The sequence below is a fragment of the Eptesicus fuscus genome, chromosome 1 (assembly GCF_027574615.1).
Source record: "Eptesicus fuscus isolate TK198812 chromosome 1, DD_ASM_mEF_20220401, whole genome shotgun sequence".
Taxonomy (NCBI): Eukaryota; Metazoa; Chordata; class Mammalia; order Chiroptera; family Vespertilionidae; genus Eptesicus; species Eptesicus fuscus.
Window position 1 is genome coordinate 123,810,632 of NC_072473.1, and position 25,232 is coordinate 123,835,863.

Genomic DNA, 25,232 nt, shown 5'->3' on the forward strand with positions numbered 1-25,232 from the left:
GCCCAGCCCCACGCTGGGGCACCTCTCACAGAGGCATGAGGCCCCCCTCTCCAGGGCACAGTCCCCCTTGTCATAGAGGACCAGGCTGCCTCTTGTGAGGACAGTGACCTTGGAGTTGGAAAGCACCTGCACACACCTTCTTCAGCCATGAAGGGGAAGGGTGCACTCTAAGGATGGGGCCTTAGTAGTCCCCCCCGCCGTGACTGGGGACGGCTCACCCACCTTGTGGCCAGGAAGAGGAAATGGTATCTGCCTCATGGGTACAATGACCCACAATATCTAAGGAGCCTGTAGCATGGACTTCCGGGTTATGGCAGGGAGGCACGAGGCCTGGCCCTCTGAGCCATGTGGGTTCCGGCTGAGCCAATCCTTCCCCTCTGAAGGAGCAATGTGAGGGGCAGGGGTAGGGGGCTGTCCCAGTAGCACCTACAGCCTCAGGACCACGGGAGCAGGGGTGAAGCCCAGCCCCTCAGCCCCTGGGCTCCAGGGCCTTCCCAGCCCACCAGGTTCGGCCAAGAGTGAAGGACACAGTTAAGATAAGAGGCGGGGGAGGTGGCAAGGCCATCCCTGGTCCGAGGACCTCATTCTGGAGCAAGATGTGCCAGCAGTTGGCCTGTAAAGTTGTTGGCGCACCTGGGCAGTGACGACCTTGGGCCTGCCTGTCCTCCCACCTCCCACTGTAACTGTGTAGGGGATGCCCCCAGGCAGGCAACCGGGGTTCGGGGAGGAGGCGGCTTGAGCAGGAGGAGGCCTGGCACCCAACTCCCGGGAGCCTCCGCTTTGCAGCACCCACAGGAGACTTGGGGAAGCAAAGGTGCAGCTGCAGGGAATGGGGCAGAGGTGCCAGTGAGGCTGGTGGAGCCCCCCCCCCCCCGCCCCGCCACGGCCAGGCCTGCGGAGACGGGGGCCCCACCAGTTGTGCCTGTTCTTGTGCTAGAAGGGAGGGAGGTGGCTGTGACAGGCACACTGCTCAGGAAGATACTGGGTCACCCTGAAAAGCCCAGAGAACAGCTTCCTGGACAACCAGTCAGGTCACCGGCAAGAATTCCCCCGGCTGGTACCCGGCGCCCTGGGGAGGAGGGAAGAGGGAACATGGGCTGGGTCTACTGGATCCCCGATGTAGTGGGTGCAAGGGACGGGGGTGAGGGGCTGCGAGGACCCCGAGACTAATGGGACCCCGAGACTGATCACAGGAGAGGCTGCAGCTGGGCAGGGGGCAGGCTGTGGTCACAGGTGGCCAGGTGTCGTGGCAACGTGGAGATTTCCAGCACTTGGCATCGCCAAGCGTGGCAGGGGATAAAGTGAAGCAACAGGAGCAGCTCGTGCCCATGCAGACGAGGAAGGGGTGGAGCAGGGCCCAGGCCCCCCAGGACAGCAGGTGCGGCCCAGGCCCTGCAACCACCAGGATGTGAAGAAGGGAGGACTGGGCAGCAGGCACCACAGGCCACTCAGCCCGGGCCAGACAGCAGAAGGAAGGAAGGAAGGAGGCCGTCACGCAGAGCCATAGAAGCAAAAAGCAGGCAGGAGGCAATTTCTTCTAACCTATGGTTTCCTTTTTCTTCAGCTCACATTGTCCCACCCCACCCCCCACCCCAACTTCTGCCCCTTCCCGCCCCCCACCCCCACAAGGAGCTGAAGGCCCATGCATTTGGAGGCTATGCCTGGAGAACATGAGGGTTATAACTGCTTCCCCTGCCGATGGCTCGGTCACCCCGATCACCCCGGCTGCCTGGCTCTTCAGAGTATAACTTCCAGGTCGAAGCCTTCTTCGAGTCTCTTTTTCAGACTCACACTGAAGAGCTTATATTTCTGGATTAGTTCTTCCATTTTGGCGGCTGCAGAGCAAAGAAAAATACAAACCACATAGTGAGTCTAGCGCCTCCCATGGCCATCAAAGGGCTTACGGCCGGGGCGGGGTCAGGGTGGGGGGCTTGGGGCTGGTTCCCACAGTGAACCAGAAACAGCTGAACCAGTCGTTGTTGAAGGGGCTGGAGAGCAGTGAGGGCCACGCGGATGGAAGGGGAGTGGGACAGGTTGTTGTGACTCGAAACACAAATCAAATGACATGGTCCTTAGTGGTGACCTGCTGCTTTGCCTTCAGGGGTGGGGGACACTGCCGCAACATGCATCTGCCTCTCAAGGTACCAACGTCAGGTGACCACTGGGCATGGAATGGGGGGACTTGAGCTCGCTCCTCTCCCCCACGCTGAGTATGGGGGTTTCCCTGGCGGTGGTGCCTTAACTTAAATACACGCCTCTTCTTTCCTCCACCAACTTGCTTCCCTGCCTCCTCGCCCATCCACATGGCAAGGCAGTTAATTGGCATTTGGTCCTGCCCGTCCCAAGGGTGACTCTGAAGCTCAGGAATCATGGGGTGTGCCTCAAGGTGACTGGCCTCAGGGAGAAGCTAGAGCAGGCAGACTCCTGGCAGAGCTGGGGCCAAGCTTGGCCCACCCCAGATGGGTCCCGAACACCCTCCCCACTTGACACTGACGCTCTCGCTGGGGTCACCATAGCACTCTTCCTGTTGCGATCACATTGCTCCACAGATGGGCTCTTCCTAAGTCACCTTGGGTATCATCTGCCTTCATGGGATCCTTAGGTTTTCCCAACCTCTAGACCCTCTAGCCCAGCGGTCGCCAACTGGTGGTGTGTGGACCACTCACTGGTGGTCCATGAGGTCCAAAAGGTTGGCGACCGCAGCTCTAGCCCACTGCTCTCCCAGGCTGCCCCCACCCTAGTTGACAAATCAGTTAACATGTCTCCCCTTTGTCCCAGACTCGAGTCACTACCTGGCCCTGTGTTGGCTGAGCTTGGCTGGGTCTCAGATCCCAGGCCGGAAGCCCCCAGCCCTCCGGAGGCCGCAGGCTTTCTCTCTGGAAGCTTTGTGCCCCAGCCCTGCATCCCTACTACTCTGGACTTCAGAAGGCTGGTGGGCCTGGGCACATCTCTTTGGTTTCACCTGTTCTAGGCTTGGAAACTGGAGCCTCACCCCCTCAGCTCTGTGCGCCTGTTGCTTCACTGGTATCCTCCACTCTCCACTGTCTCCTCCACCCTCCATGTTTCTTCCTCTCTTTCTCTGGAGAGCTTGCTAGCCACCTGGATCGGGCCTCTGCATTACTTCTGTCTTCATTTTCTTTCTCTGTTTTCTTTCTACTCTTAGACATTTGTTGCCTCATTTTTTTGTCTACCTTTCTGTTGACTTTTCGACACCCTGCAAGCCTTTTTAACTTGTAGGAGTGTTTGCTTGTTTTTTTTGCACTTTGCTGTTCAATTGGACATGATATAAGGCTTCACTTAATGTTGTCAATACGTTCTGGGAACTCTAGTAAAACAACGTATAATGAAACCAATTCTACCATAGGCTAAGGGATAAAATAGCATCTCATCAATATTCTAACAAAAGGACATTGTTCGAGGACCTGCTGTATTGAGTATGCGAGTTCATTTCTCGGAAAGCTACATTAGCCCGGCTTTCCAGGTCTTCTGTCTTTCATGGTGCTGGCCCTGCTGTGTTCTGCTGGAGTCTCCATTCCCTGCAAGGTCTGCCCTCCACCAAAGAGCTCTGTGGGGGCGGAGCAGCAGGAGCAGACGGGGGTCAGCCCATGCCATGGACCCTCTGAGGCCAGAAACAGGTGGACTTCACCTGGGCTGCTGCCTGGGGTTTACCATTCATTCATTTCAACAGGGTCCATTTCACTGGGAGCACCAACCTGTAAAGACCTGCTTGGCTTTCGCCCTCTGCTTCCGGCCTACTTGCCAATGCCCCCTCGCCAGGGCTGTGGGGCACCAGGCACACACGCACCCCCAATGCTGCTTCAGGCTGGCCTTCGGGCTGTGGTTTTCTCCACCCCCTGCATCCATCAAATTGCTCCCATCCACTTTCTAGCTTCCAGAAAGCTGCTACAGTCTCGATCTCTCTATGCTGGTGCCGTCAACTCCCTCCCTCACTCCCAGCACAGACAGGGATGCTTTGTTTTCAAAGTGCATTGACATTTTCATGGCAGGCACTGGGGACTCCAGAGGCCTGGGAAGTCAAATGGGGCCTCAGGTCCACCCAATGGAGATGGTAACTGGTGAATGACGATGGGACAAGCAACCAACATAATCAGCCTACTGGCACCCAGATTGGTGGCCCAGCTTCTTATACTGGGAGGGGAAGTAGCACAGACACACAGGTGGGAACAGGGGAAATGCACAGGCAATTCTGACTGGCTCTTGGCATGGACTGTGCCTCTGGGGTGTCTACAGCCCAAGAACTCCTTTCAAAAAAAATCAGGAACTGAACTTGGACATGCATTAAGCCCTCCATGTGTAAGGCAGCACCACCCAAGGAAGCACAGAGGGGGAGGGGGAGGGGGAGGGTGGCGTTCACACATCTTAAGACAAAAAGGGTGCCTATCTAAAAGGTAAAACTTGCCCTAGCCAGTTTGGCTCAGTGGATAGAGCGTCAGCCTGTGGACTGAAGGGTCCCGGGTTCAATTCCAGTCAAGGGCACATGCCCAGGTTGTGGGCTTGATCCCCAGTCGGGGGCGTGCAGGAGGCAGCCGATCAATGATTCTCTCTCATCATTGATGTTTCTATCTTCCTCCCTCCCTCTCCCTTCCTCTCTGAAATCAATGAAAATATATTTAAAAACTAAAAGTAAAAGGTAAAATTTGCCACCAGTCCCGTGACCATGGCTGAGATGGCACGCAGTGCAGAAGACTAATGATCATCATTACATTAATGACAGCATGGACTGTAATTTATTAACAGCAATTACATGCACTGGGGGCGAGAGTCATAGTGATAGTGGTGCTTAGGATAAATGTTAGGATATATTTGAAAATGGAGGATTCTGTTGCAGTTCAGTCCAAAAGAAGAGAGAGATCTGAGGGCCCGGTATACATATGGCAAGTGTCTGTGCCAAAGCCAAGAGCAGGGAAAGGCCGGCAGCCTGAGGAGAGGGCTAGCTAGAGAGTTCATGCAAAGACAGCCTTCAAAGGGAGGGCCCAGAGGCTATGCAGCCTAAAACCTCTCCTTGGGGTACACTGTGGGGAAACGGCTATGGGCCCATGATTTAGTACCTGCTGCCTGAGGTGGTGGATAAGAGTTGTGACAAACCATAGACTAAGCAGAAAGCGTGAGAAGAGAGGCTGGGGGAACGAGATGCCCACAAGGGAACCTTGAAAGCTATGCAGGCCCGAGGCTGTGCAGATGCCCAGGGAAGACCTGAGAGGGCCCTCAGTGATCACGTCTGGCTCAGGGCCCTGAGGCTCAAAGAGGACGTGAAGGAGAAGAAAGAACTGTCAACTGTCCGGGCGGGTGTTAATAAAAAACATGAAGCCGCACATCCAGGAAGCTCAAAACACTCCAAAAGGGATAAACTCAAAGCAATCCACACCGAGACATATTCTAATCCAACTGTCAAAAGCCCAAGACCAAGAGAATCTGGAAAACAAGTGGAGGAAGTGCACAAGGGGCGTCCGTAAGAGCAACAGACACACAATCATCACCAAGTCAGGACGGCGGTTAGCTGTAGGCAGGAAGAAGCATGTGAGGGGTTTCGTGGCCGCTAGGCATGTTCTAGTTCTCAACCTGGGTCATGGTTACACAGTATTCGCTTTAAAATCCTTAAAAATGGAATAAAGGGGGGGTGGGGGCATTGCACAGGGAAAATACCCAACTATTTAATGTTTCTATCCCTAGGAGTTGAGACTCCTCCCTAAAGGCTATATTTCTTACCAGAGAAAAAGTCTCCTCAATGTATATTTCTAAAATAAAAAAGATAAACTTACTCAGAAAAAAATATATTTAATTGAAACTAAATTAAGCTACATTTTTGCCCCTATCCAGCAGTGGACATGCCAGAAAGATCAAATCCAGTGCTGGTGAGGAATACAGCAAGATGGAAACTGCTTGGCCTTGCAAATGGTGATGAGTCGAGTCTCTCCACCATGACCTCAGGAACCCCATCCTAAGGACATAATTGAAAGTGGGGACCCACCTTTTATGTATAAACATGTTCGCTGCACCCTTTTTATTTTTTTAATATATTTTTGTTGATTTCAGAGAGGGAGGGAGAGGGAGAGAGAGAGAAACATCAATGATGAGAGAGAATCATTGATCAGCTGCCTCAGCATTCCCCCTACTGGGGATCGAGCCCACAACCTGGACATGTGCCCTGACTGGGAATCAAACCATGACATCCTGGTTCATAGGTTGATGCTTAACCACTGAGCCACACCATCTGGGCAGCTGCATTCTTTTTAAAAGATTGACAATGGGGGAATTATCTAAGTATTATGTGTTTATTGGGGGAACGTATGAAGACTACAAAGCAGGAAAAAGAAACAAATTAAACTAAACTACCTCTGATTCCTACAGGGAGAAAACAATGTTTACATTCTGGCCCATTTTCTGCGAGGGGTTCTTTTATATTGTTTTCCTTTATTTATTTTGTTTGTTAAGTATTTTTACTGTTTTCAGAGAGAAAGGGAGAGGGATAGAGAGATAGAAACATCAATGATGAGAGAGAATCATTGATCAGCTGCCTCCTGCATGCCCCACACTGGGGATCAAGCCCACAACCCGGGCATGGGAGCCTTGATCGGAATCAAACCCAGGACCCTTCAGTCCATAGCCCGATGCTCTATTCCCGTGGTCAGCAAACTGCGGCTTTTTGGCCCCTTGAGTGTGGCTCTTCCACAAAATACCACGGTCTGGGCGAGTCTATTTTGAAGAAGTGGCGTTAGAAGAAGTTTAAAAATTGTGGCTCTCAAAAGAAATTTCAATCGTTGTACTGTTGATATTTGGCTCTGTTGACTAATGAGTTTGCCGACCATGCTCTATCCACTGAGCCAAACCAGCTAGGGATATACTGTTTTCCTTTAGAAAGGTGAGGTCATCTAGTGCATTTCCTTTTTACCCTGCATTTTCCCTTCAGCATTCTATAATATGCATTTCCTCAAAGTGCCATCACCAACCTTTGAAATAATGAACACTATTTCACCATGTAGACCATTATCTACTGGAGTGCTACCCAATGGCAAAGCTTCACCTTGTTTTCATCTTACACTATTACAAACCCTGCAACAGTATTAGGAATTACACTCAAAACCTGAAAGTGACCTACAGGCTCAGTAACAGAAGATGGTAAGCAAATTATAGCAAATGGCTGAGTGGAACAGTGTTTGATAATTAAAAATGCTACTTTGAGAACATGGGAAAATGCTTATAATGAGGTCCAAGGGAAAGAACATCTATATATATAAAAGGCTAATATGCAAAGTGTCCCCTTGCGAGTTCCATGGAAGACCAGGAGTTCAATCCACTTGCTATGACATGCGCTGACCACCAGGGGGCGGTGCGGAATGAAGCCAGCAGCAGGAAGGCCCCGATTGGCTCTGATCACTGGCCAGGCCTAGGGACCCTATCTGTGCATGAATTTTGTGCACTGGGCCTCTAGTAATAATATAAAAGTACACATGTTATTATCACACTTCACTTATACAAAGAAATAAAAAAATGAGAGGAAAAAGAATGGAAGAAGCACAGCTGGTGTGGCTCAGTGGTTGAGTGTCGGCCTATGAACCAGGAGGTCACAGTTCGATTGCCGGTCAGGGCACATGCCCAGGTTGTGGGCTCAATCCCCAAAAGGGGGCATGCAGGAGGCAGCCAATCAATGGTTCTCTCATCATTGATGTTCCTATCTCTCTCTCCCTTCCTCTCTGAAATCAATAAAAATGTATTTGAAAAAAAGGAATAGAGAGAACTAGACCAAAATACTGGGTCTATCTCTGGGCCAGGTTATTGCATTGTTTTTATTTTACCTCTGCACGTCTTTGGGTCATCCCAAATTTCTACAATTTAATGTTGTGATTTTATAATCTGTCGAAAGCAGAAGGGGCCAGTCCCCAAATGTTCCCCAAATACTGGGTGAGCACAAGAGGAACCCTGGCATGAGGCAGGTGCTAAGCCAAGGTGCACTGGGACAGCCCTGTCCGAGACTACAGCTACATACAGTGGTGACCACGTACCCAGACTCATCGCCACGCTGGCACCGTAGCTCTGCCCACCCTCCTGCTGCTTCTCCGCAGTGTCAACAGCATTTGCCGAGGTTTCAGTGACGTCCAACACTGCTTTCAACAGCTGAGAGGGAGGGAAACATGTGGGCATTAAGTGCTGTGGTCTGACCCACAGAAGGCATCTCTTGCTTCCCACCCAGGTTCACGTTCAGTGTGTGCTCCTCCCGAAGCCCTCAAGCATGTGACATTCACCCCCAAGGACACCCATGGGTGACGGCAGGACTTCCAGCTACCTAGAGACTCACCCATCAGAGTTCTGCAATCTAACTTCCTTCTTCCTAGCCCAGCGGGGGACGCCACACTAGCAGGTGCCCCATCCCACACTGGTAGCCAAACCAAGCCAATGGCACGGTGGGAATATATCCCACGTTGGGGAACCGTTGCCCCCAAATCAAAGGGCCTTTCTGATGGGAGAGGACAGGAGCCTTTCCATTACATAACTAAGACAAACGTTGTAGAAGCCCTGAGCCAATGTCAGACTTCCACAAATGGCAGCTGGGCTCACCATCATAACCAAAGCCTGCATTTAGGTCGGCTCTGGGGCTCTGAAATGTAAAACTTAATGAGTAAATCCTATATAATAAAAGGCTAATATGCAAATCGACTGAACGGCTGGTTGCTATGATGCACACTGACCACCAGGGGGCAGACGCTCAATGCAGGAGCTTCCCACTGGTGGTCAGTGCACCAGAAGCCGGGCTCACGGTTGGCAAGCAAAGTGGTGGTGGCGGGAGCCTCTGCCGTCTCCATGGCAACACTAAGGATGTCCGACTGACGGACATCACCCAAGGGCTCCCAGACTGTGAGAGGGTGCAGGCCAGGCTCAGGGACCCCCCCACCCACCCACCCACCCACCGAGTGTATGAATTTCATGCACTGGGCCTCTAGTATTCACATAGTTGGCTCAGCAGCGTGAGACCACTTTCTCCTGTTTCTCTGAGCTGAGTCAAGGGCACAAACAGGAAGCATGTGGCTGTAGGGCACAGTTCTTCGTCAGACACACAAGAACAGGCCAGGATACATTTGGGTATATCGTGAAGGCAAGAACGAGACCAATACAGGGACAGGAACTGGAACGAAATACTCTGCAGCCACTAAGATCATGCTTTCAAAGAAGAAAGATACGCACCAATGCTCACAATCAAAATCCCAGTGAAAGAGCAAGAGTGTCACAGGCAGTGAGTACCCTGTGCAGGCAGCGCACCGCCTCCAGGCCCAGGTAACACCCCCTGAAGTGTAGTGAGGCCCTGAAGGGGCCATCAGTTTAACCTTCATCCCCTCCACGGCACCAAGAGAATCTCCTGTCCCAACCCACCGAAGGACCCAGGCTGAGGGCGGAGCCCAGAACCCAGCTGTGCTACTTGCTCACAGGGAGCCTGGGCCCAGCCCCGCCCAGCCCTCTGTCCCAGCCCCCGGGTCCCTGGCTAGGGCCTCCAGTGGGAGAGGAGAGGGTGATTCTTACTTTGCGGCACGAAATCAGAGTCCTGCACACGGTTTCAATGATGGGGCCGAGCGGGTGGATGAAGGGGCAATCCAAGTTGCAGCACTCGCTCAGCTCTTTGTCGTACACTTGCAGGAAAGCCAGGACGAGCTGGTGGAAGTCAGAGATGACCAGGCGCAGCTTCTGCTCCAGAATGCCAGCTTCGGCACTGCCTACACCAACTGCTTTCTTGTGCTGCACAAAGCCAGAGAGAGAGAGGGTCCCTTGGGGTTGCCCGACCTGCGCATGGGGCACCAGGTCCCTTCTACCCAGCAGGGGCCACCCCAGGCTTCCAAAGACCAGAGGCGGAAAAGAACAACTTGCTTTCGAGCAAGGCTGACTGGCTTCTGGCCTCAGCCCTGCCACTGTGGCCTGGGTGGGCGTCAGTCCCCTCCTCAGGGGAATGAGGAAGCCAGGCCAAGGACTGCTGGGAGGACTGCAGGGCCTGGCGTGCAGCTCACCTGAGGCCAACCCTTTGAAATTGACAGGAAGCCTCCCAGCTCCTGCCCCGAGCTTGTCTGTCTCTCCCCTTCACGTGAGCCGAGAAACCACTGCATTCTAGCCCATCAGGACCTAGGCACATGCTACCTCACTTAAGCCTTACACCTAAGCTCATGGTAAAGATAGGGTACCTTAGGCCCTAGGAGCCAGCACTCTCACCTCCGCCCGCAGGACCTCCAGCTTGTCCACGCTCTCCTGCAGCTGCTTGACCATCACTAGCACAGTCTTGTCCTCATTCACCTTCCTGCAGGAAGAGAAGGGGGGACACTTCCGTCGCAGGCCACACGTGGAAGGAAGAGTGCCTGAGATCACAGAACCACGCAGGGCCCATACCTCTTGCTGTCATAAACATGCGTGTTCACGCGTGCTTTACAGTCAGGTCTCAGGAGACTGCGCAGATGGGGGCTGGAGAAGAGGTTCCCCAGTAGCTTCTCATTCTCCTCCCTGGTCTCCTTGAACTGCCTCTCCACACTACAGAGAAAGCACAGGGCCGCAGTCACTGGCCCGAGCATCCGGGGACTGTGCTGGCAGCCTTTTGAGGTCCCATGGGGGAAACCCAAGAGGCCACACAAGAGCTGGTGGAGAGGCCAAGAGAAGGGGTCTCCTCCAGTCCCCGCCTGCTTTGGTAGCCGGAGCTGAGCCCCATGCCCTCAAGAGCCCCCCCCCCCGCCCTGCCACCAGCAGGGACAGCCTGAGCACACCCTCCCCTCAGCAGGCCCAACCCCATTCACCCTGACAGCCGGGGACCTGGGCCAGTATGCACCTGCGGCCACCAGGGCGAGGAGTGAAACCCCAGCTAGAGATGTGCCTGGTGGCAGGCCCAGGTGCCCAGCAGGTCCCCGGCCTACCAGCTCCAGCTGAAGAACCAAGGACACCTGCTGGCCATTCCGTGGAGGGCCTGTTCTGAGACGTTACCTGGACATGATGAGGCATCCGGTGGCCATGCTCCGGACTGCGTCCAACAGCTCTTCTATGAGGCGCAGCTGCTCCAGGGTGCCGCCCCGGCCCTGGGCAGGAAACACCGCATGCGCTCACTGACAAGGCATGCTGGGTGCCCCCGCCGCACACCCCACCCTGCTGTAGCTAGTGGGAAAGAGGAGGTAGAGAAGCCTGGGGCCCCAGCTCTGTAGTCCCCACCCGGCCACATCGTGGACTGGCTCGGGGACCTTAGCCTCAGGGGCTGCTCTCACAGAGCACTCCCTGTTCACGCCCAGCCCTGGGCTGCAATAACGCCTGGGACCACTCTGGAAGTGACAAGTGCTGTGGAAACGTATTGGGAGTGTGCTCATTATGCATCCAACAGTGCGGCTTCTTGAGTGGGCGCGCAGGGGGCAGGAGGGCCTGCTGAAGGCAGAACACAGCTCACAGGGACCTGATGGTGGCCTGTTCCTCAGGCACAGCTCCAGGAGGAGGCCTGTCCTTCTCAGCGGATCACCCTCCCCAGCCAGGAACGACCAAGCTGATGGCACAACAAGATGGGGCCCTGGAGATGGCCTGCACCAGCCCTGCTCCTCCTCACAGGCAGACCTGGCAGGCGGCACGCAGCCAGCCTTCTAGCCAGGGTCCCCGAGCAGCAGCTGAGTTAGCCCCCTGCCCTACAGGTGGCTGGGATTCCTGGCAGGCAGCTGCCCAGCCAGGAGCTCAAGGCTCCAGAAGTATAAAGCCTCCCTCCTCCCAGAAAGAGGAGAAGGCTTGCAGCCAATCCCCAGGACCCACTTACAACTCGAGAGGCTTGGCCTACTCCAGAGAACCGTGTGAGTAAGGATGGCAAAAAGCTGGGCCTGCCACTCCATTGAAGCTCCTCATTGCCCTGCCCTGCACACCTGCTCTTCTGAGGAATGCACTAGAACAGGCGTCCTCAAACTACGGCCCGCGGGCCCCATGCAGGTGTTTTTGCCGTTTTGTTTTTTTACTTCAAAATAAGATATGTGCAGTGTGCATAGGAATTTGTTCATAGTTTTTTTTTAAACTATAGTCCGGCCTTCCAAAAGTCTGAGGGACACTGAACTGGCCCCCTGTTTAAAAAGTTTGAGGACCCCTGCACTAGAATGATTCACTCAGCCAGCCTCACTGGTCACTTATTATAAAGCCCTCCAAAAAGCATTTGCACTGCATGGCCAGTGTGGCTCAGTGGTTGAGCATCAACCACGAACCAGGAGGTCATGGTTCGATTCCCGGTCAGGGCACATGCTCGGGTTTTGGGCTCATTCCCCAGTGTGGGGCGTGCAGGAGGCAGCCGATCGATGATTCTCTCTCATCACTGATGTTTCTCTCTCTCTTCTCCCTCTCCCTTCCTCTCTGAAATCAACACATGCCATCTTCCTCTCCCATGAAATGCCCACCTCTCCGAGTGGGACAGAAGGTGTCTGCAGCCACAGAAAGGTAAATGCCAGAAAGAGTGTAGGGAGGCACAGAAACCAAGGTTACCACTCAGATGGTGACTTCTGACTGTGTTCTCTCCTCTGCTCTCCCCAAACCTGCACTCAGCCCAGCCCAAACCCAGAAGAGAGCACAGAGGTACAGACAGAGAGTTCCAGAAAAGAGAACCCCTAACGCGCAGAGAGAGCAGAAGAAATCCCTGGCCTTTTCTCGCTCCCTCTTCTTTGTTCTCTCAGATCTCAGACCTCTGGCAATAGGATGGTGGGGGTGGCAGCAGCGACCAAAGTGGCTGAGGGCAGAAAACAGCAGAGCAGGGGCAACACTCTGGGGGCAGGGAAACTTCCTCTCCATTCGGTGGAGCTATGGGGCCAAATCCTGCTACCGCTTCTTCCTCTCTGTCCTCCTGCTGCTGTGGTGCAGTCATGACTTGAGTGATTTACGGCTGAAGACGCAAAAGGAGAGCCCCTTCCCCCGAGAACCAGGTAGTAAAAAAGAGATGACAGGGAGGGGAGAGCTCAGGAAAGTGACCCTAGAAAACTGTTTATGAATGCCTGGGCTCACCCTATCCCCCCATCCCATGTGAGGGTGGATCTGATCTTGATGAACATTGTGAAGACTGATTACTAAGCCAGGGGAGAAACCAGCACCCAGGTCCCTGGCCAACCACCAGGTGGCGCACGTGCAAAACAGACCCAAATGGCACAAAGGCTGTGGGAACTGAGCTGTCACATAGGCCAGAGAAGCAGGCAGCTTAAACTAACCAGGTTAAGTGCCTTCTAAAATACAAACATTCTCCATAAAATTTAAGACCCAGAGTCAAAGTAATAGTCAAAATGTCCGGGACACAATCTAAAATTACTTGGCACATGAAGAAAACCACAAAAAAAATCTCTACTTGAATGAGAAAAGACAATCAATTGACATCAATGACAAGATGATGCAGATGCTGGAGTAACGTGACAAATTTAAAGTAGTCATCATAAAAATGCTGAATAGGTCATCATGAACACTCTTGAAACAAAGTTAAAATAGAAAGTATCAGCAAGAAAACAAGATTTTAAAAAACACATGGAAACTTTAGAACATAAAAATAGAAAAAGTGAAATTAAAATCTCTCTGAATGACTCAACAGCAAAATGGAGGGACGGAGGAAAGAGTCAGTGAACTTGAAAACATTAACAGAAACTATCTAATATGAGGAACAGAGAGAAAACAGATAAAACTTTCCAGGTACGGCAAAAGACACAAACTTGCAGATTTGTGAAGCTGAGAAAATCCAAACAGGACCAACACAAAGAAATCTTCCCACAAACACATAATCAAATTGATTAAAAAAAACAACTAATGACAAAGAAAACAATGTTAAAGTAGCGGGAGAAAAACAATGCATGACCCACAAGAGGAAAATGATTCAAATGACTGCAGATTTCTCAACAGATCCTGCGGAGAAAGAACTGCTAACCCAAAATTCTGTACCTAGTGAAAATATCTATCAAGAATGAAGGGGCCTGGCCTGAGGGGCTCAGTGGTTGAGTGTCAACCTATGAACCAGAAGGTCACAGTTCGATTCCTGGTGCTTGATCCCCAGTGTGGGGCATGCAGGAGGTAGCCAATCAATGATTCTCTCTCATCATTAACGTTTCTATCTCTCTTTCTCTCTCCCTTCCTCTCTAAAATCAATAAAGATATATTTAAATAATAATAATAATAAATAAATAAATTCCTGAAGGCAGTTCTTCAGACGGAAGTGAAAGGATACCAGAAGGAAACTTGGAGCATCACAAACAAAGGAAGAATATAACAAAGAACAAAACCCCATTATCATCTTAGTAGATACAGAAAAGCATTTATAAAATTCAACACCCTTTCATGATAAAAACTTAACAATGTAGGAATAGAAGGGAACATCTTCAACCTGATAAAGGACATCAATTAAAAAAAAAAAAAACAGTTAGTCCAGTTAGAGTGGCTCAGTAGTTGAGCGGAGACCCATGAACCATGAGGTCACGGTTGGATTCCGGGTCAAAGCACATGCCCAGTGAAGGGCATGCAGGAAGCAGCCGATCAATGATTTTCTCTCAACAATGATTCTCTTATAACTCAACAATAAAAAGACAAATAATACAATTAATGTGGGCAAAAGAAGTGAACAGAGACATTTCTCAAAAAAAGACCTATAAATAGCTAATAAGCACGCGAAGATATGCTCAACATCATTTGTCATCAGGGAAATGCAAGTTCAAACCACAATGAGATCGCCCTCGCACCCACCAGGATAGCTGGAACCAAAAAGACAACATTAAGTGTGGTGAGGATGTGGAGAAACTGGAACCTCACACGTTGCTGGTGGGAATGTAACAATGGCGCAGCCACTCTGGAAAAGTTTGGCTGTTCCTAAAAAGTTAATAGTCAAGTTACTGTATGACCTAGCAACTCCTAGCCATATACCCCTCCTAGCTGTATACCCCAGAGAACTGAAAACATGTCTTTAGTCAAAAACATATACAGGAACATTCACAGCAACATTATTTATAATAGCCGAAATGTGGAAATAATTGCTTCAAAAAATTTTTTTAAATATTAAGAGTAGAGGGCAGGGTTTCTTTCTTTGAATCGGGAGTGACTGATGGGGCTGCGGAAAATGCATGGGCTCAGGAGTCATGGGCCTGGGTTTGTCACTGGGTGACTTCAAGTGAATTGTCACCCCTCCTGTCAAATGGGCCGAAGACAAGGACTACTGCCAAGGGTGGGCGTGACAATTACTGACATGTTAAGTACTTACCACAGTGCTGGTGTGTAGAAAGTCATCGACTGAGTACAAGATGCACTCTGTCCCTTTGGTCATCAGAAGCCTCGGCCTCCTCAGCAATGGCTACGCTCTACTCAAGGAATCCTATGGGTTCCTGCCCTCGGGGGGGCTAGGGAGCAGGGGTGGGGATGAGTGGGAACACCCTCTCTTACCAACAGGATGTCCGAGGTAACCGGCCCAGACAGCATCAGCTCACGGCTCACTGACAACATCACTGTCGGAACACAAGGATTCTGTTACTGCGGATACCCACCCAAATAGGAGAGGACATCACGCACCCAGGGGGTGCACAAATATGCAGGGTTCCCAGTAGTTCTCTGGGAGGGGTGTTCCTGCTCCAGTGTCAGCAGGTCCAGTGACCACAAGGCCTGGAAGACCCAGGTGGATAAGGAAGCAGGTGGACCACACACCTAGGTGCTAGAACTGCCTCTTTTATTAAATTTTTTTTTATTATTTTTTTTACATGTGTCCTCATCCCCCCTTTACCCCCCCCCCCCACACATGCCCCACCGCCCTGTTGTCTGTGTCCATTGATTAGGCTCTTATGCATTCATACAAGTCCCTTGGTTGATCTCCCCCCCTTACTCCCACCGACCCCCTCCTTCCCTGAGGTTTGAGGTTCTGATCAACATTTCTCAGTCTCTGGATCTGTTCTTGTTCATCCGTCTATGCCGTTCATTATATTCCACAAATGAGTGAGATCATGTGATATTTATCTTTCTCTGCCTGGCTTATTTCACTTAGCATAATGCTCTCCATCTCCATCCATGCTGTTGCAAATGGTAAGAACTCCTTCTTTTATACCGCAGCATAGTATTCCATTGTGTAGATGTACCCTAGTTTTCTGATCCACTCATATACTGATGGGCATTTAGGCTGTTTCCAAATCTTAGCTATGGTGAATTGTGCTGCTATGAGCATAGGGGTGCATATGTCCTTTCTGATTGGTGTTTCTAGTTTCTTAGGATATATTCTAGGACTGCCTCTTGCTGTGTGACCTGCACCCAGTCACTGCCCCTCTCTGGGCATCAGTTTCCTCACCTAAACATAAGGGGTCACATCCAATGCTCTTCCATATAGGGACCTCTGGTTTCTAGCAGAAGCCAGACAGCTGCCTAAGGAGCTGACAGAGGTCAGAGAACCTTCCCAGGTGAGAGCAGTGTAACTTCCTGCCGCACTTCCAGCACCTAAAACAGTGCAGGGCACTCCACTAAGACTTGTCCGATGGATTGGTGGTTCTAATCCCCCTCTTTGTCGCAGTTTCTCTCATTGACACTCTTTGACAAGCACTCATGTCTATCCCCTGCTTGGACACTCAGCACACTCCCACTAGGTGGGCAGGGCTGAGGTTATCATCGCACTGTACAGAGGAGAACACTGAGGCCGGAAATGGCCAGGTCAAGGCTGTGGGCCGGGGTTAGCACCTGTGTGTTGCATGTGCGTTAGACAATGTAAGTGCTGTCTGATGACCAGGCTCACCCGGCTTGGACATGGTCCTATCAGCAGGAAAGTAGCAGACACAGTGTCGGGGAGGCCAGCGCCCAGATCAGCCTTGCAGCCTCCGAGACACAATGTCCTGTCCTTCGGGCCTATCTGAGCCTCAGGGACAACTGCCCCCAGATAATTAATTTGGCGGTGCCGGCTGGGACATGGATCAGGGGGTCCAGTTTACTCCATCCTGGTGTGGTTGGGCCAAAGGCAGGCCCGTGGAAATTTCAAGTTTTGGAGACATCACTATGAAGATGAAGAGTTAGCCGCCACCCTGAGGACCACAATTGGGTGCCCTTCACCTAATAATGCCCATTACTAGGTTACGGACAGTTTCTGCCAGGAAAGGATTGAAAAGAAGTGGTTACAAAACAAGCCCCCGGGGCCTAGCTGCCTGGTGTGCTCCTACGAATACCAGGTGTAGTATTCACGTGCACACACCAGTGACACGGGGACATAACCATCAGTGGCATCGGCAAGAACCGCTGTCTCTGCCCACAGAGCCTCAGGGGATGGACTGGCAGGGTGACAGGTTCTTGGTCTTATTCACATGCCCCTACGAGAGTAGCTCACCCATTTGCTGTATCAGTGGGGGAGGAAGCCTGATTCTAGAAGATTCTAGCAACATCCACAGGGTGTGCACCATCCAGAAGAAAACACCAGTCCAATGGGAAATTCCTAACTCAGTAAGGAGGCCATGCACAAGCTCAGAGTTGCCCAGGATCCCACCACCCAACTCCATACTCCCCTCACACAGACTCACCCTGGATCTTCGCTTCTTCTGGGGTCCTGCTTGTTGGGTTGAGAACCGGTGCCGAGGAGGGACAGGCCCTGCAGGTAAAGAGCAAAACCAGTCAGGGCTGAGTGAGCTGCAGAGGCCCCCTCACGACCCCGCCTTATACAAACTTTAAAAAGTGAATTACTGTCTGGCTGGTGTGGCTCAGTGGTTGAGCACTGACCCATGAACCAAGAGATCGTGGTTTGATTCTAGTCAGGGCACATCCTGGGTTGCAGGTTCGATCCCCAGAAGGTGTGTGCAGGAGGCAGCCAATCGATGATTCTCTCTCATCATTGATGTTTTTCTCTCTCCTTCTCCCTTCCTCTCTGAAATCAATAATTTTAAAAAGTGTTGTTGTTTTTTTAATCAGTGGCGGGGGGGTTGGGGAGTTAAGCTACTCCAGGTCTCAGCTTTAGCCATTTAGGGGCTCCTAGTATTATGGACTCTGGGTTCACACACCCCACCTCCTGGGTGGGGAGACAGCAATTCCAGCTGCCCCCTCCTAGCGTGGTGGAGCCTCAGCTTCGATGACACCACACAGATAAATGAAGCAGTGGCCACTCAAAGCATCTTGCCTTAAGATGCCGAACTGATGGACAGAACACTTTCCAGACACAGACCGCATCCAAAGGCAGTCAGGGCCACAGTGCCTGGCAGGCAGCACAAGTGACACGCAGCTCAGGCCTCCCGCTGGGTCTCCTCTGTGAGGAGGCCATGGCGTGAGCCCCAGGAGCGGGTTGCCATGGGGGGACCTCCCTACATAAAGACAAGAGGCTCTTTCCTACCCTAGCATCAAGATACCTAGAGACCGTGCCTTCTCATCACGCTGGCTGTCCCATGGAGAGGGCTCACTGCTCCTTCCCTGGGGCCATGCCTAGAAATGCCTGTGTCCCAGGCCACACCTGCCCAGACCATGCTGGGGCCCTGGGAGCTAGTGGGGCCACCCCAAGCCTGGGCCTGGGACCCCTGGGACTGCAGTAGAGAGGGGGCTGGATCCAGCAGCCTCAGCTGCTCAGCTGCACCTGTCTTCATACCTCATTAAGGCAACACAGCCCCACCCCATCCCCGTTCTGCCAAAGGCAGGGGCAGGGAGGGCAGGAGAAAGTGCCCACCATGTGAAATGCTAGGAGGCTGGCCCCTGGGCCTGCTTGCCAGGCAAGGTCCCCACTCACAAGGCACCAAGCACTGGCGAGTGCCCAGCGGTCCATCAGGCTGAACCGCAGCAAAGCACTTCAACACACTAAGGAACAAGTCCGAAAAAGCCTAAATGACCTTGCTCGGGAAGGGCTTTCATTAAAGTCGATTTTCCTGGAGCAGCAGGGAGCGGGGCAGAAATGAACAGCGTTCAAAGCCTTGAAAGCAAGCACAGCTCTTTGGGGGCCAAGGAAACTCATGTTCCACGAACTCATCCACCCAGGGGACCCTGTGGCTCTGCTCCCCTCCTGCACAGAGGGCCAGCTCAACTGGCTGTTTAGGCCACCAAGAACTGCCATGCTGAGCTCCCCCCGCCCCCAATGCTGGGTGCAGCTCCTAGGTTCTGCCAAGAGAGGGGTGAACAAGGTGGCCCTAAATGAGGGCTGAAATGGAAAGCCACGTGCAAAGAAAGCCAACATGAACTGAGGGGGGTGAGGGGGGACTGAACTCTGTCCAATCCTCTTTTTGGGCCCTGAAAGGACTAGAGCACTTTTGCCAGCGTGGGATCATTAAAAGGATTCCGTTTCTTGCGTTTAAAAAAGCACTAAAGCATCTGAGGAATGCAGCTGTGGACTGCCCCCATGCCTCTCTGGCCAGCAGAGCGACCCGGTGCCCAGCTTCCTCTGGCCAGGCAGATCTGGGCTCCCTCCCCCAGGATCTCCAAGCCATAGCCTTAGCCTCCCTCCTCTTGGGAGGGAGCTCAAGACACCCCCCCCCCGCCACTAGCCCAGGCTATCCCCAGGACTCTCTCTCCCCTCCCAGGTTCCTGGACAAGGCGCTGGTCCCTCCAGGGCTGGCAATGGCTGGCACGTGAGCCATCTGCCATTCTGAGCCAGGAGCCTGCCATCTTTCCCTGCAGCTGTTGCTACATCTTCCATATTGGTCCCCCTGCCTCCGGTCTCTTCCCCTCCAAATCCATCTGCCACAGAACCCGAGTCACCTTGCCAAAATGCCAATTTCAGTATGGTACTTCCCTGGTCCCATGCTCTTCCTGCACAGAGCACCAAGTTCAAAGGCCTCATGTGGCTTGCAAGGCCCCACGTGAGCTGCCCTGGGCTGCCATTCAGGCGGCTGCTACCTGGCTCTCCCTCCCACACAACTCCCTGCTCCTGTGGAAATGAGCACCTACCATCACCTGTTCCATCCCAGGTCAAATGCCACCTCCTCCCTGCCAATGTCCATGGCACTCAGACGGCGGAGGTGTGCCCAATACTGGGATTCGTGCCTGGGCCTTTTGCAGTCACTAAAGCCCCAGCTCCTTGAGGGCACCCATCTGAATCTGAGGCGCCTGGAATGGCACAGACGCGCATGTGACCCTGGGCCCTCTTGTCAGTACAACACTGCTGTAGTCCGGGCTGATGGGGGAGCCCTGCCTGGTACCTGCGCCTGCAGCTCCCAGTGCTTTGCAGAGCCAAACAGGACAGCAGGTAAGACAAAAGCAACAGGCTGAGGACTCTGGCAGGAGTGTGCTCCAAGGTTATGGGTGTCCAGGGGAAGAAAGGATATGTTTTGCCTTGGAAACTGGAGACTTTTTTAAAAAATATATTTTTATTGATTTCAGAGAGGAAGGGAAAGGGAGAGAGAGAGAGACAGAAACACCCATGATGGGAGAGAATCACTGATCAGCTGCTTCCTGCACGCCCGCTACTGGGGATTGAGCCCACAACCTGAGCATGTGCCCTGACCACAGAATCGAACTGTGACCTCCTGGCTCATAGGTCAATGCTCAACCACTGAGCCACCGCAAGCAGGTGGAACTGGAGACTTTTAAAAAAAGAGATAGGATGTGCCCTGGTTCAATGGGTTGGAGCGTCGTCCCATGCACCAAAAGGCTGCAGGCTTGATCTCTGGTCAGGGCGTGTGCAGGAGGCAGAGGATCAATGTATTTCTCTCTTAACGTGGATGTTTCTCTCTTTCTCACTTCTTCTAAAATTAATTTTTAAAAAAAATTTTAATAATCCTATATAATAAAAGCCTAATATGCTAAGTGTCTGGTTGACCGGTCTGCCATTCAACCAATCAAAGCATAATATGCTAATGATACGCTAAGGCCACTCAACCGCTCACTATGACGTGCACTGACCACAAGGGGGTAGACGCTCTGAACGGTAGGTTAGCTTGCTGCTGGGGTCCGGTTGATGAGGACTGAGCAAGATGGGCTGGACACACCCTGGAGCCCTCCTGCGGTCCCTCCCCAGCTGGCCAACCTCTGGTATCTCTCACTGGCCCTGATCTTGCACCGATGGGGTCCCTCGGCCTGGCCTGCACCCTCTCGCAAATCCGGGACCCCTTAGGGGATGTCAGAGAGCCAGTTTCAGCACGATACGGCAGGCCAGGCCAAGGGACCCCACTGGTGCATGAATTTGTGCACTGGGCCTCTAGTAAAAAGTAAAAGGAGATAAGATGTGTGACCTGGGTTTTTGAAGGCTGTGTCAGAGTATGTGCGACATGCAGACACCTGAAGGGCACTTCCAGGAGGGAGAACAGGTGAGCGAGAGCAAAAGGTTGAGAGCGGGTATGCCAAGGTCTGTGGTGAACCTGAGGGACAGGCCTGCAAGGCAGCAGGAGAGACTTAAGCATGAAAATGCCTCCGCCTTCCTCCTGGCTGTCCCTAGGATACCCAGCTCAGGGCCAGGCCTGCTGACATCCTGTGGCCCGGCAGGCATCAGCTGGGTGCAGGCTAGACCCTCGATCCTCCACTGCCAGGTTCCTACCCAGGTGTCTTCTGCAGCTGCAAAGGCAGACAGGCCAGGCTGAAGAGGGGCAGGCCCAGGCCTGGCCTCATGAAAGACGCCTGTACCAACCATGCATGGGCATCCCTGGGGCTCATGCCCAAAAGCACAGGGCCTGTCTTCCCCACTGGGGCATTAAGACAGCTCAGGGGCTGCTGCTCCCAAGAAAGAGACATTCTGTGGGGCTTTCTAGATCTTTCCCCTTGCCATCAAGGCAGGCTTTGCTTCCCCTACACAGTGCCAAGCACATACACCAGGCCACACCTTGACCTGAAGGACTGGGAAACAGGGGGTCTTGGCCCTGCTTGTCACTCCTCAAGTGATAAGACCCGAGGCAGGTACAACTCCAGCCTGACCCTCAGGTGCCCAGTCTGAAAACAAAAGGACTAAAGTAAGTAGATCATTTCTCAGGCCCCTGCCAGCCCGGAAATCAGTAGTCAAAGTAAAAAAAAAAAAAAAAAAAAGAATGCTCAGAAGCCAAGCTGAGTACTTCAGCCAAATGGTGAAGAGACTCCCCAAAGCAATGGTGTGTGTGTCGGGGGGGCATTTTCACCCCAAATTTGACCATAGCTCCATAGCTGGCACTTCTTACCTCAGCAGCTGCTGGTCACAGTGATCTGGGGTAGGGAACAGAGCCCCTGGGGGAAGGGATAAGGGAAGGGGGGAGGGAGGAGGAGAGGGGCGGGAGAGTGGAATCAGGGACAGAACAAAACCCCATCTCCTCAGGTGGGTTGAGTGGCAGCAAGTGTGCCACTGGAATGGGGGAAGCAGCAGCCACTCCATTACCGTGTATACATCCACTGCAGGATATCCATGCGGTACTTCGAGGGAGTACACAGCAGTTGCTTCACAGTCTCCGGTTGTTTGATGTGAAGACCCTTGATTAAGGGGCATTGGAGGTCCTAAGCAAGGAAAGGGAGAGCCGGGAAGCTTTAGGAAACTAGAATCCACGAAGGGCTGCAATGCACTTCTGCGCTCACGCCCTTGCTGCTCCTCCACGTCTGTTCACTGCAACCGGGCACACACCAGGCTTGTTAGCACTGACAACTGCCTGCAGGCACAGTCCCCCCCCACCCCCACCGTGTGCACCCTGCAGCGTCCTCCCCTCCCCTCCATCTTGTCCAGGGGTAATTTCCCCTCATTCTCATCCCCATCTATGACAGCCTGCCACCCCACTTCCATTAAATACGCCCCTCTCTGGGCTCCCATAGCTATTTGACCTAGTAGCAAGTAGGGGTTTAGCAAGATTCTGGCCGTGGAGACGTCAATGCAGGCTCCTGGCTAAGGGACTAAATGGACAGGGGGGAGGGAGGGGAGATGAGGCCTACAGGGCCTCTCCTGGAGGGGAGGGGAGGAGAGGGGAGGGGAGGAGGAGAGGAGAGGAGAGGGAAGGGGAGGGGAGGGGAGGGGATAAGGGGAGAGGAAAAGGGGAGGGGAGAGGGTCAGGGAGGGGAAGAGAGAGAAGAGTGGAGGGGGAAAGTGAAAATGAGGGGAGGGGCGAAGTGGAAGGGAGGGGGATAGAAGAGGGGAGGAGGGAGTAGAGGAGAGGGAGAGAGAGGAGGGGAGGAGGATAGGGGAAGGGGGGAAGGGAGGGGGATAGAAGAGGGGAGGAGGGAGTAGAGGAGAGGGAGAGAGAGGAGGGGAGGAGGATAGGGGAAGGGGGGAAGGGAGGGGGATAGAAGAGGGGAGGAGGGAGTAGAGGAGAGGGAGAGAGAGGAGGGGAGGAGAATAGGGGAAGGGGGAAGGGAGGGGGATTGAAGAGGGGAGGGGTTAGTGGAGGGGAAGGGGGAAGGGGAGGAGGACAGGGGGAAGGGGCAGGAAAGGGGGATAGAGGAGGGGAGACAGAGAGGAGGGGAAGAGAATAGAAGGGGGAGGAGCGGGGGACAGGCGAAGGGGACAAGGGAGGGGGACAGGGGAAGGATGGAGGAGAGGAGGAGAAGGGCGGGAGAGTGGAACCAGGGACAGCTACCCAACCTTGTGTAGTGGGCTTCATCACTACTACCACCATTGGCCTGTGACGCAGATTGGCCTGTGACGCAGATTAGCATGGAGCAGGGACCCTGCCCGCCTGTCTCCCCAGGACCCCCCCCCCCCCCCCGCCAAGACCAACGGTCGGTTCCCTCCCCGTCCTGGCACTTGCTTTGCGCGCCCAGAACTACCAGACACTGGCCGTGGAGACAGCAAGAAAGCCCGGGGCCACCCAAGGAGCAGATACATACACCCCTCAAGGCGTTCCCAATAGCGGGAGCGCAGCCTGGAGATAGGGGCGGTGCACACAGCGCCACCGACTTCCGCGGGAGGCCCGCCAGCCCCGCCGCCCGGCCCCCGCCGCCGCCCCGGGTGGTTCCCTGGGCCCGCAGCACCTTCAGCTTCTCAAACACCTCCATGGCTAGCTTGGACTCTCTGTCCTCAGCCTGGTTCTCGGGGCAGTAGCAGCCTGCGCCAGCGCCAGCGCCAGCATCCCCGCCAGCAGCAGCGCCAGCGTCAGCACCAGCAGCAGCAGCACCAGCAGCAGCACCCAGCTCGGCCATGTTTCACGCTCTTCGTGGCGCCCGGGGCTCACAGGCCGGCGTTGCTGCCAATCACGCAGTAGCCGCAGTCCTGCCGCCCACCAGTCTGAGACGGGGCGGAGCCTCCACCTCGCCTTCCCATTGGGTTTCTCACGCGCCAGAGAGGGGCGGGGCGAGACAGTGGGCGGAGCCTGGGCGGGCTCACCGTCACCAGCCTAGCTCGCGTCACTTGCGTGGGCGACCAGATCGGTGACGCATGCGGGAGCACCTCCTCCAGGAGAGGGCGCTCCTCGGTCGGGTTCTCCCCGGGAAGGATGAAGGGCAGCTTTGGGGACTGAATGGAACTGGGACTTGTGTTCCTTCTCCCAGCGCTATGCTCTGTCTCCTGTTTCCCACACAACTGGAGTTAAAGGGGAATTTCTTGTGTTCGAATCCGACCCCAACAGTCACTAGCTGTGTGATTTGGAGCGGGTTACCTAACCTCACTTAATGGGAGTAATGAGAGCACTTACTTCATTGGGTTGCTATTGAGGAGGATGGAATGAGGAAATAAATCCTAGGAAATACCTAGGGACAGTACCTGGCACATAAAAAGCACTATGTAAGAATAAAAGTTTACTGTTATTATGCTGGGCTCTGATACTTCCCCCCCCTCCTCCCCTAGACAGTCTTTGGCCTTCATGGAAGGCTCTGTGGCTCCTTTCTGCCCTGTCCACTTACACATTTCTTTGCATCTCTCAAAATAAGTGTGGAATGAAATTTGTCAGCTGGTCATCTCCCATACTTCCAAAGCCCCCAGCTCAGTGAATGCCCACATCCCCAAGACCTGCTGATCAGATTAGGTGGGAAGGAGCTGGAGGGTGGCTAATGCCTAAGGAGTGGCAGGCAGTGGCTACCAGCCTTCCTCTGTCCTCTCCAGGGTCTATCCCTCCTCCGTGCCTCACCCTGCCATTTCCTGAAGGGTGGGATCAGGGCACAAATCTAGAGGCAGAGAGACCTGGGGACCTGGCAGGAAGCAACTGCAGTCAGCTGAGTGACAGGAGAGGGCTCAGCTCTGTCTGGGAGGAGGGGATGGGCAGGAATCTGGGCTAACAGGAAAGGACCCCGGCCTGGCCTTGTGCAGTAGGGCCTGAGGCCTTGCAGAATAGTTTGTTATTCCAATCTATTCTGAGGACACGGAGCCTCAGAATGTGAGCTGAAGGGACAGCCAGCCCTGGCCCAGGGGCCCAGGGACCCAATGACAGGCAAAGCACCTTAAGACCCCCTCCCCCTCCCATGTGGCTGCTGCCTTG

General features: G+C 53.4%; 1 protein-coding gene across 1 annotated transcript; it reads right to left on the bottom strand.

Annotated features, from left to right (window-relative positions):
• Positions 1-1,623: 1,623 nt before the first annotated feature.
• On the bottom strand, positions 1,624-24,019 carry HAUS7 (HAUS augmin like complex subunit 7). Its single transcript, XM_028136148.2, has 10 exons — positions 23,794-24,019; positions 22,217-22,332; positions 17,490-17,557; positions 15,391-15,452; positions 10,966-11,057; positions 10,384-10,521; positions 10,210-10,294; positions 9,532-9,744; positions 8,022-8,133; positions 1,624-1,835 (listed from the first exon to the last, which is right to left on the bottom strand). Exons 1-10 carry the CDS (start codon positions 23,959-23,961, stop codon positions 1,738-1,740), a joined length of 1,152 nt encoding a protein of 383 aa, XP_027991949.2. The 5' UTR covers positions 23,962-24,019; the 3' UTR covers positions 1,624-1,737.
• Between the last annotated feature and the right edge of the window lie 1,213 nt (positions 24,020-25,232).

Bases quoted from the DNA above. Each gene is read 5' to 3' on its own strand.
- HAUS7 (XM_028136148.2), bottom strand. From the start codon at position 23,961: ATGGCCGAGCTGGGTGCTGCTGCTGGTGCTGCTGCTGCTGGTGCTGAC. The intron at 22,333-23,793 runs GTGCTGCGGGCC...TTCCTTGCTTAG, and splicing joins AGGTGTTTGAGAAGCTGAAG to GACCTCCAATGCCCCTTAAT. The intron at 17,558-22,216 runs GTAATGGAGTGG...CTTTACCTGCAG, and splicing joins CTGCAGTGGATGTATACACG to GGCCTGTCCCTCCTCGGCAC.